General features: G+C 51.4%; 2 protein-coding genes and 1 long non-coding RNA gene across 6 annotated transcripts in view; 1 reads left to right on the top strand and 2 right to left on the bottom strand.

Annotated features, from left to right (window-relative positions):
- The window catches only part of GNAO1 (G protein subunit alpha o1), a 137025-nt gene extending 123488 nt beyond the window's left edge, over window positions 1–13537 (top strand). The window contains exons 7-8 of one of the 2 annotated variants that reach the window (XM_067004694.1): window positions 9450–9603; window positions 11604–13537. In XM_067004694.1, coding sequence (XP_066860795.1) covers window positions 9450–9603; window positions 11604–11791 — 342 coding nt within the window. In that variant the 3' untranslated portion in view covers window positions 11792–13537. Of the gene's footprint in view, window positions 1–819; window positions 7191–9449; window positions 9604–11603 lie in introns of those variants that run through there. The other variant, XM_067004695.1, reaches the window with a different exon arrangement.
- Window positions 5437–11607, bottom strand: LOC106043103 (uncharacterized). 3 transcript variants are annotated; one of them, XR_010834639.1, is made up of 4 exons: window positions 11004–11607; window positions 10150–10532; window positions 9950–10071; window positions 5437–8244 (listed from the first exon to the last, which is right to left on the bottom strand). It is a non-coding gene; the product is annotated as an uncharacterized lncRNA (long non-coding RNA). The 3 variants fall into 3 exon arrangements; XR_007168921.2 differs by having other exon boundaries at window positions 9950–10532; XR_010834640.1 differs by lacking the exon at window positions 10150–10532.
- Window positions 13538–15705: 2168 nt separating the features above from the next.
- Window positions 15706–19256, bottom strand: part of AMFR (autocrine motility factor receptor) — a 28926-nt gene continuing 25375 nt past the window's right edge. Inside the window, exons 13-14 of the mRNA XM_048078599.2 lie at window positions 18751–18935; window positions 15706–17285 (exon numbers count right to left, since the gene is read on the bottom strand). Coding sequence (XP_047934556.2) covers window positions 17138–17285; window positions 18751–18935 — 333 coding nt within the window. The 3' untranslated portion in view covers window positions 15706–17137. The remainder of the gene's footprint in view (window positions 17286–18750; window positions 18936–19256) is intronic.

The following is a 19256-nucleotide window of genomic DNA, read 5'->3' as shown; positions in this document are numbered from 1 at the left end:
GATGAAAAAGGATCTTCTCTGTTGTGTGGCCACTTGTGAGCTTTGTAACACAAAACCTGGTGTGTAAGAGCTGGGGTTTGGCACAGACACCTATGTACATCAAAACACACGACTCCTCGTGGCGTGATTTTAGCCACTGCTTTAGCAGGGGGTGCTGCAATTCTAATTCATGAAAAAAATGAGATTTTGAATTAGCATTTTCTGGGGAAAAAAATATCACTTTTCTCTGTAACACAGTTTGGATCTTTTCATGTCGTTTTCTCTTAGCAGTTCAGGGAAAGGAGGACACGGTTACCATTGCTGTCCTCAATTCGTGGATGTTTTAACTGCTCTTTTCCATTTAAAGCTGAAATTTTAATTTTAAAAAAAGTCTAAAAAAGGAAAAAAATGACAACCTTTTCACCAGGCCTAGTACTTACCACATTCCTGGCAGGTCTTTTTAAGTCCTTTTTTGTCACCATCATGAGGAGTTTGTTTTGGTTTTCTCATCATAGGCTTCCTAATAGCCAGCCCCCTCTCCCTCACCCATTTCACCTCTGTGCATGACGAACAGCAGCCCCGCACAAAAACAGGGATGAGACGGCCGAGGTGGAGGCATCCTTTTCCTTGCAGCACCACGGGCTGTTAGCAGTGCCCGCCCCTGGGACAAGTTCCCTGCATGTGGTGGCAGCTGGACCTCCACAATCCCTGCAAGCCCCCCTCATTCCTACACAGCGTGCTGCTCGTGGTGTTAGCAGATGCTGACCCTCACCCTGCAGATGTAGGGCTATGGGATTGCTTTAACTTGCTCTTTTTCCTTTTGTCTCGGCTCTCTCGCAGGCCCCAACTCTTTCACTGAGGCAGTGGCTTACATCCAGGCTCAGTACGAGAGCAAGAACAAGTCCCCCAACAAGGAGATCTACACGCACATCACCTGCGCCACCGACACCAACAACATCCAGTTCGTCTTCGACGCCGTCACGGATGTCATCATCGCCAACAACCTGCGGGGATGCGGACTCTACTAAAGCCCTCTCCTCCCCTCCTCTCCTTGCAGCCGCCAGGAGCGCCCGCAGTCCCGCGGACAGGTCCTCTCTCTTTCTTCTTCTCCTCCTCGGAAAGCGATGAGGAAGGAGTACGTAAACCCCTCCTTCTGCCCCAGGAAACTCCGCAGCAAGTTCTGCCTTCCCCCAGCCCTGTTTGGTTTTGTTTTGGTTTATTTTGGGTGAATTCCCCTCGCTGCCTCTTTCTACTCTTCCGTTCCAATTCACAGTGCTGTAGAGGGAGCTAATACATTTCCCACAAAGTGCATTTCAACTGCCAAAAGCCAGAAATACTCCATTTACAAAAAAAGAAAAACTCAAAGCCTTAAAATACTTGTCAGCAACAGCATAGTTTGGAACCAAAATGTCTTTTTTTCCTTGAAATTAAGGGATATTTGTAATTCTCCTTATTTATCTTTTTTCACAATTACTATTTGTTTGAGAAGTACTAGACACGTGATCATTTTGAAGGTACCCTGTGGCTCCAGTTCCCACCCCAAAGCCAGAGGGGCCAGTGCTGAACGCAGCCCCAGCAGCCTGGCTTTGTATATTCTCCCTTTTTTCAGCCAGCTCTTTGAACAAGTGAAACAGCCATACCGAGTTTTGCTGGTGTCTAAGACGGACGCAGTAACAAAACCTACTAAGCATTGCCTAAAAACATTCATTACCAATAACAGTTTTACCTCCAGTTTTCCAAAATTAACGTTAAAATCTGCCTAGTGTTTTCAGTAACCCGGATCTTACTCCTGTCCGGCTGAGCTGCTGCACGGAGCGGGCTGGGCTGTAACGAGGATGGTGATCTTGGAGGTCTCTTCCAACCTAGATGATTCTGTGAGGATGCCCACGGCCAGCAGGTGACGGGGATTTCCCTGTGTGCCATGCAATTGAGGCAGGATGTGTCCCATTCGGGGCTGTGTGCGCACCACAGTTGGCACCAGGGATGCTCATGGCAAAGCACAGCCCTCGCCGGCCCCACAAAGCCAGGGTTTGACCTTCACGTACCTAAAATGTAGAGGGGTGATTTTGGAAACCTTACCAGGCTTGGGTGATGGTGGGGTGTGAGGGATCCCTTCGGCTCATGCCGACTCCTCGCCCATGTAAATGCCCCTAAGTCACCCACTGGAGCCTCCTGGCTGAGCAGAAGCAGGCGGCTTGTGTCACCTCCTCCCTGAGCATCCAGGAGAGGTGGCTCCAGGTTTAGTGCCTCCACCACGTCACCTCTTTACCCGTATCCAAAGCGCAAGGGATGGTTTATTAATGGGGAGGGAAGGCTCAGGGAGCTGATTTGTGCCAAGTAATGGAGTAGGAAGGACAAGTGCAAGGGAGAGAGGAAAGGAGGGAAGGAAGGGCAGGGGGGAAGGTGTGGAAAGGACAAGAGCAGCACCCAGCATGACAGAAGGTGTGGGCACAGAGAGAAGGATGAGCAAGGCTGGGCTGGGGCACGTGTGGCCTGCCATCGCCACAAGCTCCAAGTGCTGCCGGATGGGGTGAAGTTGGAGGGGGAGCCTGAGAGGTCAGGTGTGACCTCTGGGAACACAGAGGGACCCTTAATAGTCCACCCCAAAAGTGAGACAGCCACCTCCTAGCTCCTTCCCTGCCTCTCGTGAAAGTCCATGAGCGTGAGTCTTTCCAGGACAGCCGCGAGTCCAGCTGCGCTCTCCTCAGAGCCCCCACCAGGGCTTGCTTTCAGCTCTCGAGAGGTCTGGGACTCCTCCAGTGCCACATCTGAGCAGGAGAATAGTTGTTTTCTTGCTGTGCCCACCCAGGAGAGGTGACGTGAGAGCAGGCCAAAGCAACACAGCCCAAAGGCAAGGGGCCAGGTGAGCGGGGGGTGCGGGAGGCAGGGTGAGGAGCAGGTGGGAAGGGACGGAGGGGACCGGAGCCGGGGGTCTGGGGGGCTTGGTTTGGGGCAGAAGTTGCAGAAGGGAGATGAGGCAGGTTGAGGCAGCAGGGAGGAAGGGAAGATGGGAAGAGAAGCGTTCCCGGGAGGCTGGAGGGCTTTCGCTATCTGAGGTTGTGCTCTGCCAGGGATTGTGCTGGTGAGGTGTCTGACAGAACCCCAGGATGCAGGGCAGGAGGAAAACAAGGTGGCTCTCACCCACCTAACCCCATCGTGTGGCTCATAGCTCTGTCAGCAACGCCTTAATTAGCATGTAATTATAAAACTGTTTAATATTGCACAGGGAAGGCTCGCTGCTCCTCTTCTGGACACTCCCAGCCATAACACCAGGTCTCTGCTCTGGCACAAGCCACCTTTCTCTTCACCATCTCAGCCTTAAAATTCTGCTGGCAGAGCCAGCCCCCAGCCCCTCCACGTAGTGCCAACACGCTGCTACCCAGCCATCAGCTCAAGGACCCCTGAACGCGAGGCACGTGCATGTAGCTGTCTTTGTTTTAGCTCAGGAGTTTCAGAGTCATGGGGAAAGATTCTCAAAGAAAGGGTTTTCAACACGTGCCCAGTTCTCTTTGGTTCCCTAGGAGGTACCAGCTGCCTGCCCCAACCTTGGAAAGATTTCTAGGCATGCTGAGCTCTCATCCTGAAAGACTAAAGCCAAGGGAATGACAGTAAAATGCCATGAGCCTGTTTGTTCTTGCAGGAAGAAGAGTTGAGTGCATAAACAAGCACTGAATATGAAAGAGAAATACGCAGGACTCAGGTCTCCCCCTGCAAACTTCTCCTCCACCCAATGCAGAGCCCTCTTCTTGCACGGCAGGCTGACGTTATCAAATTAACTCAGCTCCTTACTTTGCTTTTCAAGGCAGGGCACAACAGCAGTGGGACGGTGCTCCTGCCATGGAAGGTGGCAGGAAGTTAGCTGGAGGGACCCAGGTCGACAGGGATGCTCCTGGAGTTTGCTCGGGCGATGTACACGTGCACCGAGCATCGAGATCAGGGCTAGAAAGCTGAACATTAGTTACATTTGACACCTAAAGCGTACGTTATTGCCAGACCCATGGTGAAACTGTGTACAGCAGCGCACTGGTGCCTACACGGGCAGCAAAGCAGCGCTTTATGAAGCTTCATCAGAATAATTTGATCAGCAGCTCTAGGAGCTAGGAGGCTTTTTATTTCCACCCCTCGCTGTGCGTGACATTTCTTCCGATTCAGCAAGTAACAGAAGCTGTCCCCAGCGAAGGCAGCACCAAGACAAAGCTCCAGGAGTTTCCAGCATGAAGCGTGCAGGAATATTTTGGGGAAGAAAATCTGAATTAACCCCAAACTCTGCTAAATGCAGCTGTGCCACCGGTCCTGCTGGGTGCTCTGGCACCCTGCTCTGGGCTGGATTTGGGCAGCCCAAAAGGGGACCAGGAGGTACAAACCCACCCAGCCCCAGCAGCATCCCCAGGCAGTTGGTTATCATCCCTGGCTGGCACTCCGCAGGGACACAAGGGAGAAAAAGAGGAGGAAATGTTGACACACTGAGCCTTTTCTTTCATTTTCTTTGGCATATTGTACATTAAAGCTTCATTTCAGCTGCTGCTGCTGACATTCCCTCCCTCACAGAAGTGTCGTGAGGATTAACTGACAAAGGCTTGAAACGGTGTTTGAAAGATGAAATGCTTTCAGTGTTAAACACTCCTATTTTTCCCACTTGATGGCCTTGTATAGTTTTTTTTTTTTTTTTTATGTCTCCAAGAATGCCTGCCAAAGCATTACTCACCGCTGGGTTTCTGCATCCCTCCCAGGCCCTTTCTGACAGATGTGCCTTTCGCAGGCAGTTTTTGCCCAGTGCTTTTTCTCAGTCCTCAACCCTGGCAGTCCTTGCAGGAATTGCCTAGAAACGTTGCGTGTACACCTCGCTGCCCTTCAGAGCTAACGGGGGAACGTGCAAACGGTGCCTGATTTTGGCATGCCTGCTGGAGGCTCGATGGATGCAGGTTTTAAGGACCCGGCCCAACAGCAGCATCCACGTGGCACCACGCTCAGAGCAGCTCTGACAAGTCACAGTGAGCTTCAGGCAGCAGCAGAAAGAAAGAAACTGTCCTCGTGCTCCATCAGCAACGAGATGGTTGGGTGTGTGGATACACAAGATGAAAAAATTCCCATAGGACCCTTATTTAAAGAGCAATTTCAACAGAATAGAGAAACCTGTGGAAGGAAAAGCTTGCAATGAACCCATAGATGAGGCACTGGGATGTGCAACCACCTCGCATAGGAGGCAGCAGTAGTGGGGCTTACAGCAATAAAGACAGGCCAGGAAAGCACACCTGCACATACAGCTCCCTATCCCAAAGGCCAGCTTTTTTTCTTACAATGCTCTGGCTTTCACGGGTGGCCCAGGGAAGTGCAAGCTCTCTGCGGGGCCATCTGGCCGCCTATCTGCAGGCCCATCCCTGCTGCCTCCTGCGGTGCCCCAGCAGCCTCCAAAAAATGCTTCCCAGTACTCCTATTTCTCTCAGGAATTTGTGAGAATTCGCTGCTTGCCCTCATCCTTGCTTGTGGCTCTCCTTACTTTCTCAGCGAGGCGCAGGCACGGGGTCCAGGTGCAGCACGATGCAGGCAAACCCCAGGCTCCAGAGCTGGACCACAGCCTGGACCTCCACAGAGGGGAGGACGGCCTCGGAGGATGTCCTCAGGACACATGATTTTGTTTTAAAGGACACCAGAAGTATTAACAAGAGCAGCCGATACTGTAACGTGCTAAAATATATCTGATGGTTTTAATTGATTATGGCATGGAACGAGCTTTGCTTCCAGGCCAGGAGCAGTCCCCAAGAGGTGAGGATTAGCCCCATAAGATGTCCTTTTGCCAGATCACCCCAGTTTGACAGACCCTGCACCATGGCATGCGAGATATTTGTGGCAGAGCTCCTGGGAATGAAGCTGAGCATCAGCTCTGTTAGATAAGAGTAGCATTGTTACGTCCGTGTCTTTGTCATGGGCCAGGTTTGGCTTCAGGCTTATGACCAAAAACTCCCCAACCATTTCCAAGGAGTGTGACATACCCATTAATGGAAGTGTCCAGGTCAGCAGGGACGGTGCTGCACAGCACCACCCTGAACCAGCCAGGAAACTCCCGACCCCATCACACACAGCCCAGCACATCCCCAGCACAGGCTGCCCAAAAGGGCAGACCATGGTCTTGCCTCCATTTCCCCCGAGGAAAGAGCAGACAGAAACACTCCCAAAAGCACCGAGACTCGTTTGTACATGATAATTTCTGAGCGCCTGCGATGGCACGATGTAATTGATGCTGACAGATACAGGTATGTGACCTATATAAGAAGCTGTGCTGAGAACGTGGCTATGTAGAGGGACTTCTCCCAGGGCTGCTCGTGTCCAAGCCAGCAGCCTGGGGGCTCTCTGGGGAGATCTTAATCTGTGCTGCCCATGGCAGGGCACGCGTGCTGGCCCTTGAAGGCCAGTGCATCGGCTGTAGGAGGACCAGAGCTTCCCAGCTGGCACCCTGCAGCTGGGAGAAGCCAGCTCAGGTCCCCTGCTGGGACCTTCTCTCTCTCTGTGATTTGCAATATTGCACCCCCCCAAAAAAGTCAGAAGCCACAGCTGCATCGCACACCCTGACAGAGCCTTAATATTACTCTCACAACCAAATCCTGGCTGCCCCGTGGCACTGGCAGGAGGCTCTGCCCCCGAATGCAGGGCTCCAGGTGGGGAGAGGGGAGCACAGCAGGTAGCAGCACGAGGTCCCTCACCACCCTCTCCCCAGGACCGTGCCAACCCCTCTCATTTTCTGGGACCCCCTCATTCCCCCAAACCAGCCCAGCTCCAGGACCACAGCTCACCCAGGACAGCCTCACCCTCTCTGCCTCACACGCGCATCAAGGTTAAAGACAAGGCACCACCCCATTAAAACCCCATTCCCTGATTTAACACCCACAGCCCTCTCCCCCCGCCTCCCTTTCCCCTCCCTCCAGCTCAACAAGGGAACAGTGACCGTCACCGTGCCTCCGGGCCGCCCTGCCCGCTGTCCCCTCTCCGCCACCGACCTCTTCCCGACGGATCGCCGGGGGCTTCCTCGTGCTGCCTCCCCGTTGAACCGTTCCTCCTGCATGTTCGATGGCCCGGCCTGTATTAACTGTAATTTTGTACGAAGAGTGACTGTCCGTTGGTTTAATAGAGCGTTAGCGAGTGTAATAATTTATTGGCTGTCAGTAATGTATTTATTAGTTACAAAATGTTAATAAAGTGCCAGCTCTTTTCTAGTGTGAGAGGGTTTTATTGTGTCTCCCTTGAGCGTGTGCTGCTTTTTCTCGGCCCTGCTGCTCCGTGCTGTTTGTCACCATCCTGTGGCACTGCCGAAGCCATGGCAGACCATCTGTCTGTCTGTCCGGCCCATGTCAGTTGTCCATCCCAGCCTCACTCAACTGGCAATAAGGAATTTGAAAAGGATCAGCCCAAAAGGTGAGTGATTGCCTTTGTATCTGTGCCACTCGCTGCCAAGTGCGACAACATGCATGAGAGCAGCCACCTCCACTCTGACCCCTTCTGCCTTAAAGATCTGACATTTGTGATGTTTTATCTGATTCAAACACCTGCATGAAAGCCATTTAAATAAAGTGGGGGTGATGTGGGCAGCAGGCAGCATGGCTGGTGTTCCTTTGCTTGTTGGCAGTGTCCCCGCTTCCCCGAGCTTTCCTCCTGTGCCGTGGTTGCAAATCTGTTACAAGCAGCAAGTTTTGTATTGCTTTTCCTCCATCAATCAGCAAGCACAGCGACAAAAGAGCTATTTCTGGTTCATTTCAGTAAGTCGTGCTTTCTCCCCATTGCAGCGACACAATACTTGGAGCACCTCTCGGTCCCTTCAAAATAACTCTCGTGTCAGTTTGTTCTTTTGTGTCTGAACCAAAGGGCTTCCATCGCTGGAGGCAAGAAACAGAAAGCACAAATACAAACTTGAAGACAGCAAGGGAAAATTTTCTATCAGCCTGAACATGGGAAATTAGATGTTATTCCTGTTTACCTCACCGGTTTTCAGTGGTGTAACTTCAGCTGGACCTGGCCTCAGCAGTTCCCGTACCTCCGAGCCTGCAGCCCAGGCAGGATCTCAGACCAGCTCTGAGGACAACGACCAGCTCAGGGAGAAGGGGTTTGTCTTTGGGTATTTGTATGGAGGATCCCTTAAGATCTCTCTTCTGGGATGCCATCCTGCTCAGATATCCAGGGCTCGGAAGTTACCAGGGTTTTCTCTGCATTTGGGGCTTGGATTCCCCCAGGCGCATCCTTTGTTTGTTAAAGAAAGGAGTGGTGCTGGAAGAGCAGCTGAAACACACATTTATGGAACAAAACGGGATGAACAAAGAACTAAAACCAACTAAAACACACCCAGCTACTTGCCACCAAAACCTCAAGACCCAGCATTTTTTGCAAAGGCCACTCGGTCAAGGCAAGAAGAGCCACATCCATTTGTGGTGGTTTTCCTGTTTTCCCATGAAAACATTCTTTAAAAAGAAAAAAAAGGATAAGGATCAAATGAGGTCCAGAAGCTTTGGAAAGCGACTACTTGGCATTCACAGCTACTCCTTGCCAAGGAAACAACAGCGTAATCTCAAAGCTTTTCAAGATGAAATCAGACATCTGCTAAATTTTGCATGCAAAAGCTGCAGTCAGAGTGTAGCTAAGAAAATGACTCACTAATAAAACATTCATGGAAAACTCCAAAATGTGTAATTGGGTCATCATTTCATTAGGAAACACGTGTGCTCTCAGGAATCCAGGCAAGCCCGAGCCACCCTGGCTGTGCTGGGTGTCCACGAGCACTGCGGTGCCTGAGGCTTCTCCTGGATTTTGCCATGGAGCAGCTGGGAATGGCTTCGTGTTAATTTCCAGAGTAAGTTAATGATGGAGATGGATCTGAGAGCTGTGCCTTGCCTTCCCTCCCCGCTCACTACCAGCGGCGTGCGGCTGCCTCCGAGCCTCCACTTGCTGGGGCCGACCCGGCAGAGGAGCCTCACCTCGCCTCGCCTCCTTCTCTCCTCTCCCTCTGTCCGCTCTGCCTCCTCTCTGGCAACAGCTCCTGTAGCATGGGGAAACCAGGCTCCAAGCGGGGCTTCGCTCACACATTAAGGATAATTAGAAAGAAAAAAGGTCTTAGCAGTTGCCTCCATGTCCCTGCTAAGGCTCCTCCATGGCACAGCCCGCACACACCCCTCTGGGCTCCTTGGTGCCACTCGGCCTCCACCGCGGTGTCTGCAGAGGTGGAAGGCTTCACGAGGGGCCTCTGCTGGAGCAGCCGGCAGGGAGGCCCAGGACAAGCCACAGCCTCCACGCCTGTCCTGTCCTGCAGCCGGGAGGAGCACGACCTCCCCTTCCCGTGCCACCAGCTCACGCCCAGCACTGTCTCACTGTGAGGTTTTGCTTTCTAACCGTTTCAGCGTGGGGGAAGAAGAAGTCCTCCTCTCCTCTAACTCTCTCTCTCTCTTTGCCTTTCTCTCCTCTCTCTCCTCCCCACATGCTCCCTGATGCAGAACCGCATGCACGAATCTCTCATGCTCTTCGACTCCATCTGTAACAACAAATTCTTCATTGATACCTCCATCATTCTCTTCCTCAACAAGAAAGACCTATTTGCCGAGAAGATCAAGAAGTCGCCTCTGACCATCTGCTTCCCCGAATACACAGGTACGTGCCGGGGCCGCGCCGCACCACGGGGAGGGGGGAGATGGGCACCGATCGCCTTCACAGGGTGGCGATAGCACTGCCCACCTCCAAGTGCATGAGATGGCCCCAGCACCCCAAGGGACATCTCTTGGGGTTGAGCTGTGTCTCGTGCTCGGGGAATTCTTGTGGCAAAGGTGCGAGAGCAGCTGCCAGGACAGAGGGCTCCGGATGCATCCCCAGAGGAACAGCGGCTCTCCAGAGCATGACCCTGGCGGTCCCACCAAGGGGAGTGAGAAAAGCAAGGAAAGCCAGTGAAGGGAAAGCACTGGTCACGGCAAGAGAGGAAAACCAACACCACGAGACCCACCAGAGGACGCTCGGCCTTCCCTAGGGTTTGCTGACAGGGCCTGGAGCGCGGCTGCAGGAGCGGAGACGCGAGGGCCTCAAAGCCCAGGCTGCCACCTGCGTCCCCTCACACGGGGCACACTCCTGGAAGAGAAGAGCCCTGTCACAACAGAAATGGGTGAAACCACACAAAAATTGTACCAGTTCATAAGTGAAACCAACCCAGCTCGGAGGAAATGGAATCAAGGAAGTGCTGTAGAAAGAAATCCACTCTGATTCTTTATTTTCTGAGGAAAAAATAAGTTCCAGTTGAGAAACTCCAGCACCCCTCACAACACTCGGTGTCAGCAGCTTCACCCAGTGCCCACAGTGGGCACCAGCACCCCAGGGGCTGGCCCCAGCCCCCAGCAGCACGAGGCACCAGCATCCCCTGGAGGCTTCACAGCACCGGCAGCATGCAGCAGCATTTCCCCTTCTCTTTCCCGGGCCACGGGCTGGGATGTTGAAAGCCACCTGGGAGCTTTTTGGCACCTCCCAGCTCCTTCTGCCCCAACAGGAGGCAGCCTGGTGGCACCCGGTCACCTCCCTGTGTCTTCAGCCGCCACCTGCACCGGGAAAGAGGGGAAGCATCAAGCTGGAAAAGGAAAATAAATCTCCAGATAATAGATGCTCTTCCAAAGGCGATTTCAGGGGCATAATTCAGGCTTTGTGGCTCTCCGCGAGGGGCCAGGCACAGCCACTCTCGCTGCCGTAAGCAGCTTAATGCGATAATGCACATTTTTTGGCTCAAACTTCTGTCCCCCCCCAGCCCATGTTGGAGAAGCAAAACTCCCCAAGGGGCCAAGCGAACAGACAGCAACGTGTCCTCGAGTGACTCCAGCCCCACGGGCTGCCCCTCACTCATACCAAACTCCTGAATCAAGCTCCTGGTCAGCCCCAGCTTCCCCCTAAGGGCACCCATGGGCGATGCTGGAGAGGGCACCCAGTGCTCCCAGCCCCTGCCTGCCTGACCGGGGGGCACGCGGCCCCCCGGCCGTTCACCCCTGTGCACCACGGGATGTGCTGCAGGGACTCACCGTGGTGCCAGGACGAGTGTCCCTCGGGGACCACCGAGCAGCCCTCCAGCCCGGGCAGGGGCAGCTGGGGGCTGCCTCCCTCCGCCGGGGGGAAATAGAGGAGCGTGGCGAGGAGGGCAAAGCAACGACACCTGGGGAGGGAGGTGGTGGTGGCAGAGCCCAGGTGCTCGTGATTTGGGGGAAAAAGAGGGGGAAAGGGGGGCAGACGGGGAAAATGGGGAAATGCCGGGGGAAAAGGGGTAGATGGGGATGGAAATGGGGGAGAACTGGGGGAAAGGGGAGGAATAAGGGCGAAAGGGCAGCCCCTGCTCCTAGCTTGGGGTGGCAGCACCTATAGGTGTTGTGCCTGCCTGCACCGGGTTGCTGGGGGGGGGCCTTGGTGTGTTGCCCCCTTGGATGCTGGGGAGCGAGACTGAGGCCCAGGGCCACTGTGAGGGGCTGCTGGAAAAAAATCTCACCTGGGTTTAAAAAAAAAAAAAAAAAGGATAAAAAGGGGTTTTGCCTGCTCTTTCTGAGACAAAATATTTTTCCAGCAGCATGGCAGGGGGGTGGCGGTGCCTGTCCCTGACGCCCCCGCGCTGTCCCCCCCTGTGCCCGCAGGTCCCAACACCTACGAGGACGCGGCCGCCTACATCCAAGCACAATTCGAGAGCAAAAACCGCTCGCCCAACAAGGAGATTTACTGCCACATGACGTGCGCCACGGACACGAACAACATCCAGGTGGTCTTCGACGCCGTCACCGACATCATCATCGCCAACAACCTGCGGGGCTGTGGCTTGTACTGAGCCCCTGCGGCGGCGGCGGCGCAGGGAGAGGGGCAAAGCAGAAGAGAAGCGACGCGGCCACACCGACACACACACACTTACACACACCAAGTGAAACGAAAGAAACAACCAAACCGAACGAGAGGAACAAAATAAAAATAAAAAAATAAAAAAAATCGTAATCATAATCATGCAAGTTGGTAAATAAAAAGGCATAAGGAAAATTATATATATACGTATATATATATATAAAAAAAACAAATCCACGACCACCTTTTTAGTTTGTCTCGAAGAGCTGCGGGCAGAAGGGGGTCCCTGGCCTCAGCTGGGGGCGCCTCGGGGGTTTTGGGGCACCTCCAGCTCCGGCCGCGCCCCGGTGGGGCTGGGGCCAGATCCTGCCCACAGCCCCGTGCCGGTGCTCTCGGGGGGGAGCGTCTCCTCCCGGCGCGTCTTTGAGCGGGTTTGGGTTATTTTCAGTAGTTTTGGTTCGTTTGTTTGTTTTTTTCTCTTTTTTGACTTCTTCTTACGATGAACCGGTTTTATTTCCAGTGCCCCGCGGCCTGGGTCAGCCGCTGCGGCGGGAAGCTCAAGGATGTTATTTTTAATAAAAAAAAAAAGAAAAAAAAAAGAGGGAAATAGGATAAAAAAAAAAAAAAACTCCCTCCTCGCCGTGCGTCCTAGCTAAAAAGGGAAACAAACAAACAAAAGATCTTTTCCCATTTCCCTTTTCCTGGCTGTTTTGGGCAGAAAGCGCGGCGGCGCATCCTCCGTGCGGGCAGGGACGAGCTGGCGTTCGCTCCCCTCTTTTGGGGCTTTTTGGTTTCGTTTCATTTTTTAAAATTTCCACCTCACTTTAGGTAAATCCCTCCCCAGCCGGGAGCCAGGGGTGCGGCCGGCGGCGCTCTCCATTCTGGGGTTTTTTCCCCCATTTTTTCCACCCCCTCCTGGCTCCGGCGCCTCGTTCAGCCTCCGGCCCGTATCCAGAAGCACAGCCCTGCCCGGCCTCCACCTCCGCTCCCAAAAACCCCGTGTTTCACACCAGATCGGCTTCCGCGTCTTTATTTTCCCGTTCGGGGTTGATTTGGGGGCTTCGGGGAGGGGTTATACATATATACATATTTTTTTTCTTTTTTGCTTTTTGTTTTTGTTTTGTTTTTATTCATTTTATTCATTTTTAACTCTTTCCAGTGAATGCTTTTTTGTGCTGCTTTTTTCTCCCCCCTTCCCTCCCTCCCCCCACCCCATGTCCTTCCTTTTAGTGAATGGTGTTTTTTCTCTCATGTGGGGATGTTTGTGCTGCAAAAAAAAAAGAAAAAAAGAAAAAAAAGAAAAAAAACTTTAAAAATAAACAAAAAAAAGACAAAAATACAAAAAAGAGAGAATGAAAATAATTTAAAAATTTTAAAAAACACACAAAACCACAAAAAGTAAAAAAAAAAAAAAAATCGAATGTAGTGTTTACATTAAAGCCACAGTTTTCATGACCAATCCTTCACCATTTCTACTTTGATTAGTAACCAGACGTCTTCACGGTTTCACTTTTAAGAGTTATCTTTGCTGAAGAAGAGCAGTCACACCTGTTTAAAAGAAAATGAATAAATAAAGAGGAAACTAAAAATATTATATATATATATATAAAGCGCCAGGTCTTTCTAAGCCTTTCTATTACCAATCAGTGAGGTTTCTGTGATATATTACACACTGCCAATCTCTTTCTCTGACTAATGGAAAATTCATGTGTAGCTCAATAAAGAGAATGTTTGTCTGTACCCCGGGCTCTCCCCTCCCGCGTCTCCGGCTGCTTCTTTCGCCGCACTCCCGCTTTGCTTTGCCTTTCTAAGGGAAGGAAAAAAATGGGAAAAAAAAAAAAATCACCTTTTTTTTTTCAATGCTGAAACAACCAACCCACACCGATGCTGCTTGGTGCAGGGTGGTCAGGAAGAAATGAGGCTTTTTGTGGGCTGGGGGTGTGGGACCTGCCTGGTTGTTGCTCCCACCCCGTGCAAACAGTAATTTTATCCAAAAACGCCTTCACCCCGCTGTGGCCCTCCACAGGCCTGCTGCTGGACCTGGACAGGGCTGGGAGGCCGAGGGAGCAGAGCCCAACCCCTGCGAGGCTTTGGGCAGGTTTGGGCTGAGGGCAAACCCCAGGGCTGAGCTCGAGGGCACTTTTTGGGGTTGTTTCACTCACTCCCCACAAATTGCCCGAGAGAAGCCAGCAGAAGGCATCTAAGGGGACCAGGAGCACGCCTTGGGGGACAATCGCAGCAAAGCAATTTTCACCCCATAAAGCTGCTGTTTGTGCAAGGGAGGCCCAACCGCCTGGGCCTGGCACAGCGAGGAGGAGCTGAGCGGAGCTGAGGACTGCGGCAACCCCTGGCTGTTTGTGTGGGCTCCGAAAAGACCCTCGAGATGTGGTGCACGGCAGAGCCTACGGACATCCTGGCCAGCTTCAGCGCTTCACTCGTGCCTGGGACAGCAGCGGACACAGTTCCGAAGTACAGAAGGACTTCCCTGTGTCAACGGGGACGTACAACACACCTGAACAACATCCGCACAGGAGGGGACGCAATGGGACAGCCTCGCCATGCTGGCTGCAGATGCGGCTGGGCGTGAGGGGGGCTTTGCACGGCCTCAGGCCCTCATGCCTCACCCAGGCCGCAGCTGCGTTCATCCCGGTGCAGGACTCAGGTTTTCACCTCTTAGCCAGAGCAGAAAGCCCAGCGAGGGGCAGGGAGCACCAAGACCCAGCGAGCACACGGCCCAAGGGGTGCCGGAGGCCGGGCACCCTGCAGGGCCCTGGTACGTGCCCGAAGCAGGCAGCAGGCGCTGGTGGCTCGGCTGGAGCAGAGCCGGAGCTGCCCAGGAGGTGGAGGAACACTTTTGAACCCCACTGGGCTGCAGGAAGGGGGTCACTCCCGCCCTGGGTGCACCCCACGCTGCCCAGGACACAGAACTGGATGGAGCAAGGGAAGCTGGGCTAGAACAGGCGCTCAGTCCCACACCGGTGAAGTTATTTCTTCATGGTTCCTGCTGTTTGTGGTGCTTTGGCGGGACAGACACAGCTCATATCAATGCAGGGAAAGCCAAGCGAGCTTCTCCCTGGATGACCTCCCTTTCCAGGGAAGCAGAGCCAAGAGAGCACCACCGCCCCCCTACCCAAACGCACCCTCAGCACCAAGGTCACTCAGATGCCATCCCGCAGCCGGCCAGGGCCAGCACTGGAGGGAGCCACCAGGGAGCAGGATAAAGGGGAAAGCCGCCCACAGGTGGTCAGGAACACAACAGGAGGAGATGAATCCATGAGGAATTGCCCAGGGGTCTCTGAAGCTCTCCCTCTACTCCTGGTTTCAGCTACAGGATGCTCACCTCCACCACACGAACCAGGCACCCCCTTTGCTCACCCCCACCGTGAGCTCAGCCACTGGAGGCTCCGCAGCAAGAGGGGTTTGTGCAAGACAAGCTCATCTGCTTCGGAGCAGCTGCGGGATGATGATGAAGGGCACAAAGCTGCCACCAGATTCACACAATCCACAGCAGGGTCCCTCAGCACAAAGGGAGAAGGTTGCTGGCCAAGGGCAGCTGCTTTGCTGGTACCTTCCCACACCAGCATGGGCATAAGAAATCAGGGAACAGTTTTTGTGAGTGTGTGGTGATAAATTCTGGGGTGGGCAATCGGACAGTTCAAAACCCCACTTCATTTTTACAGTCCTCCAGATATTATTTCTATTCCAACTTCATGCTCACAGCATGGCTGGATTCCAGTCCCAGGAACTGGTCTACAACCAAGGGCTTGGAAAAACCTTCCCTACCTGCTGTCGGGCTGCTGTTTTCCCTTTGGTCCCCCTTCCTGTCACGACGGAAGTGCAAGTGCTGCATTTACAAACCAAACATGTGCCAGGAACATAAGACAAACTACAGAAATTTCCAAACAATTTCCAACACTGACCAAGATTTTATTTTTTTTTAAACAATAAAAACAAACAGCTGTGCTCTGAGCAAAACCAATGATCTCAAAAAAATTCTTTGAAGTTTACTAACAGCATTGCAAGGTAAGGCTTCCCAAAAAGTTTTATTGAAATAAATTATTTTCACCTAAACATCAATGCAACTCCTTTCATTAAGTTCACCTTTAAATGTCCCTAAAAACCAACAGTAAAAAAAGTTACCAACAATTCTAGATAATACTGGGCTCCTTCTAAAGGACAGTGATGCTAGAACTCACTCATCAGGAATTTAAAAATTAAGTCGCTGCCATGTAAAATTCAACTATGCAAGCTAGCATTGCCGGTTCCAAGTGCATCTCGTGTCAAAAGTTCTTTAGAAAAATCACAGGTTAGCAGATTGGATTGCAGCCTGCCTAAGGCCCAGCTGCCCCAATTCTTCTAGTCTCATGGTGAAGTCGTGGGGTTAAAAATGAAATAAAAAAGCAAGATATCAGAGCTATCTCCAGCCTCTTCTTTGAAGTCCATCCATGTTGCTCTGAAGTCCGAAATAGGCAGGCTTTTCGATTGTACTCCATCGGCTTAATGTAACACTGAATGCCAGGGGCTACAGCCTCCCCTCGTGCCCCTTCTTCGTCACTCGATTCCTCCCAGTCTCTCACTTCTTTCTGGCCATAAAAGACAAGGAAAAATAGCACGGCCCCGGGGAGTGAGCAGAACTACAAGTCTGCCAGTGCAGAAGAGCCCAGCAATGGTAAACAAACTAGTTTATGCTGGAATCAATGCGAATTAGCACTTTGCTGCACAATTCATGATTTCATTTTTTACTACATTATGTAGCTAGACAGCTTCCATCCAGTCTAAGACCTGACTTCCCAGCGATACCGCTCCAGCCCTTCCAGCTGGTCTGCAGAGAACCCTTCATTCACCCTCGATACAAGCAGGAACCTAAGAGCAGGAACCTGCTCATCTAATGCAGGGTTTGCTGCAAATTTCTAAGCTTTCTTCCCCTCTTGGAATAACTCTCCCTGGTCTCAAGCTGAACTTGCCAGTGCCCTCTGTGACCTGCACCCAGAGCTGCTCATTTCAAACACACTTCCCCCAGCTTCTGCTGTGCAGTCAGCCTAACACCTCACGCTAGCTGCAGAAATCATGCCCGTGGTTTACAAATCGCCTTTGTTTGTGTAGGGGATCAATGTCACATAGAAAATATTACAAAAAAGGTTAATTTGTCAGCTGTCCAAACATTATTAGACCACATGCTTTATACAGCACAGAGGCAGCCAGCTCACTCGGCAGCACAGCTAGCTGAACTCTGAAGTGACACTTTCCTGCTGGTATAGAAAGCGCAGGGTTTTTTTGTATTTCATTTATTTATTCAACATTGCTCACGAGGAGGAGGAGGAAGGAGAAGCAGTGAGCGCTAAGAGTTTTGCTGCATCTGAAGTCTCCGTTCGGCGGCAGCAGCTAGCGTCCTGCGACGCAGGGTGACGGGATCGGCGGAGGCTCCCTCGGGCAGCGAGGGCTTCTCTGTGGTCAACTCCTCGTCAGAGGTTTTGTTTAAATAACGCCTACAAGAGGAGAAAGGAAGATGGGTGAGCACAGCCCACCTCATTGGGCTCTGGAAAATACTCAGCTGGTACATCTAGGAAACAAGGTGGGGGTTAAGGCATACTGAAAGCTGGAAAATACCGTGCAAGCACACACAGCCTCTGTACTCAAAGACAGCCCATGGCACACCTCACAGAGTGGGAGAAACCCAGTGCAAGATCCTTGTGCATGTGAGAGGGAGACAGAGGTCTAGAGGAGTTCTAGGGAGTTCTAGAGGTCTGGGCTCTACTCTTAACCCAGAGCAGCTCAGTGAGACTTCAGGTGAGTTACGGAATCTGTCTCCATTATTCCACCACCACATTCCAGGTGCAGGTGGTGTCTACCCCAAGAAGCTAGTCACTGACAAGAAGTAAGCCTTTGACAGGAAAGGCACTTCAGCTGCAAAGCCTCGGGTAACACAGAAATACAAGCAAGCAGCATCCAGAGTTAATAACCCAACACATTTTTGCAGGTAGTGACAAAATACAGTAGTTTGCACTTCCACAGCTTTTCAACACAAATAAGGAACTAGTAACCACAACATCAAAAATGCTTTTGTTTCTCTAAAAAACATTTTTCAAAGAAAGAAAATTATTTTGGGAGAAAGCCTATTTAGGGATAAACAGTTAAAAGCCATCATAACCCCAGTTATTCACATGGCAGCATTTCAATATGGGGGAGGGACACAACTCAGTGTACTTTTTGTAGACCCTTTCTGTGGCCTCCCTGAGATAAAATGGCAGGGACAACACTTGTTACAAATGCTAAAAAATTTTTATCTACAGCTCCAAAGTGTTTTTCCTTTTTTTTTTTTTAAATCAGCAACTAGACGCTAGTAAAATTCACCAACATGACTAACTCATGTGAAATAAGACTCTACATACAAGACCTATTACTAACTGAGCTAGAAGAGAGTCAGTCATGCCCCCTTCAACAGCGTTGACTGGTTAATCATGAGCTCCTCTGGCATGTTTTAGTTAGTGGCAGTCTGTCATTTTTGTGCTGCTTACTGCTCAGGGCTCTTGCTCTGCATTTGCAAAGAGCAGTGCCGGACAGTCAACTCAGCTGCAACAGCACACCCAGTGCTGGCTGACACCTAAGCTAGGAGATAAACTAAGGTGCACAAGAGGGCTCGGTACAAGGCCTCTCACTACAGGCTCACACTAAAGCTCACTGAAGCTGGAGAAATCATCCTATGATTTCAAAGAGCTTTGGATCACCACTTAGGAAGCTGTGTGCATGCTGCGACACATGACGCTATTTCAAAACTGGGATTATCAGTGACAGTTGTCTTAAACAGCAACCTGAGCCTGCTGTAGCAATGTATTCATTCCTCTTAATACTTTACGCATCAACTCAGTCTTTCAGTGGTCATAATTCATTCAAAAAACATTCTGGGGGAAGTGTAACTGAGTGGCCAGGCTGGATTTTTAGGGAGGAACATACTTTCGAGCTTGCTGCAACAAGTCCTCCTTCCGCTGAACCAACATGCGCTGCCTTTCATCAGCTGACTTTGAAAAGCGACTTCCCCTGGCTTCAAAATCTTCTGCCTCACTGGGTTCTGCTTCCATTTCGCTGAATTCTACCATTTCTTCCAGTCTTGAGTTCAGTTCAAGTGGTACTCTCTCCGTCTAAAAGAAAAAGGGGAAGGAGGAGATAGGAAAAGTTTATAGAAAAGAAGTCGCAAGTCTGTGCAAAATTTGCTAACAGGGCTTCTTTGCATCAAAATAACAAGCTACAAAGAACTGTCATTTTCTGAGGCACTGGAAGAAACTAGAGTCTCCCTTGGCTTCCTTTGAAAGCCCCAGCCAAAGTACAGAACAAAGCTAATTCAAAACACGTTCAAAGCGCCTGTATTCTATAATGCTCTATCTTGTACGCCATGTTTGAAAGTGATCTCAAAGACATAAACATTAATTACTCATAATTAATGCTGTCTGAAAACGGGGCAT

Source organism: Anser cygnoides, chromosome 12 (assembly GCF_040182565.1).
Source record: "Anser cygnoides isolate HZ-2024a breed goose chromosome 12, Taihu_goose_T2T_genome, whole genome shotgun sequence".
In the NCBI taxonomy this organism is placed as follows: domain Eukaryota; kingdom Metazoa; phylum Chordata; class Aves; order Anseriformes; family Anatidae; genus Anser; species Anser cygnoides.
The sequence above is the reverse complement of the archived record's forward strand: the minus strand, read 5'-3'. Positions and strand labels throughout refer to the sequence as shown.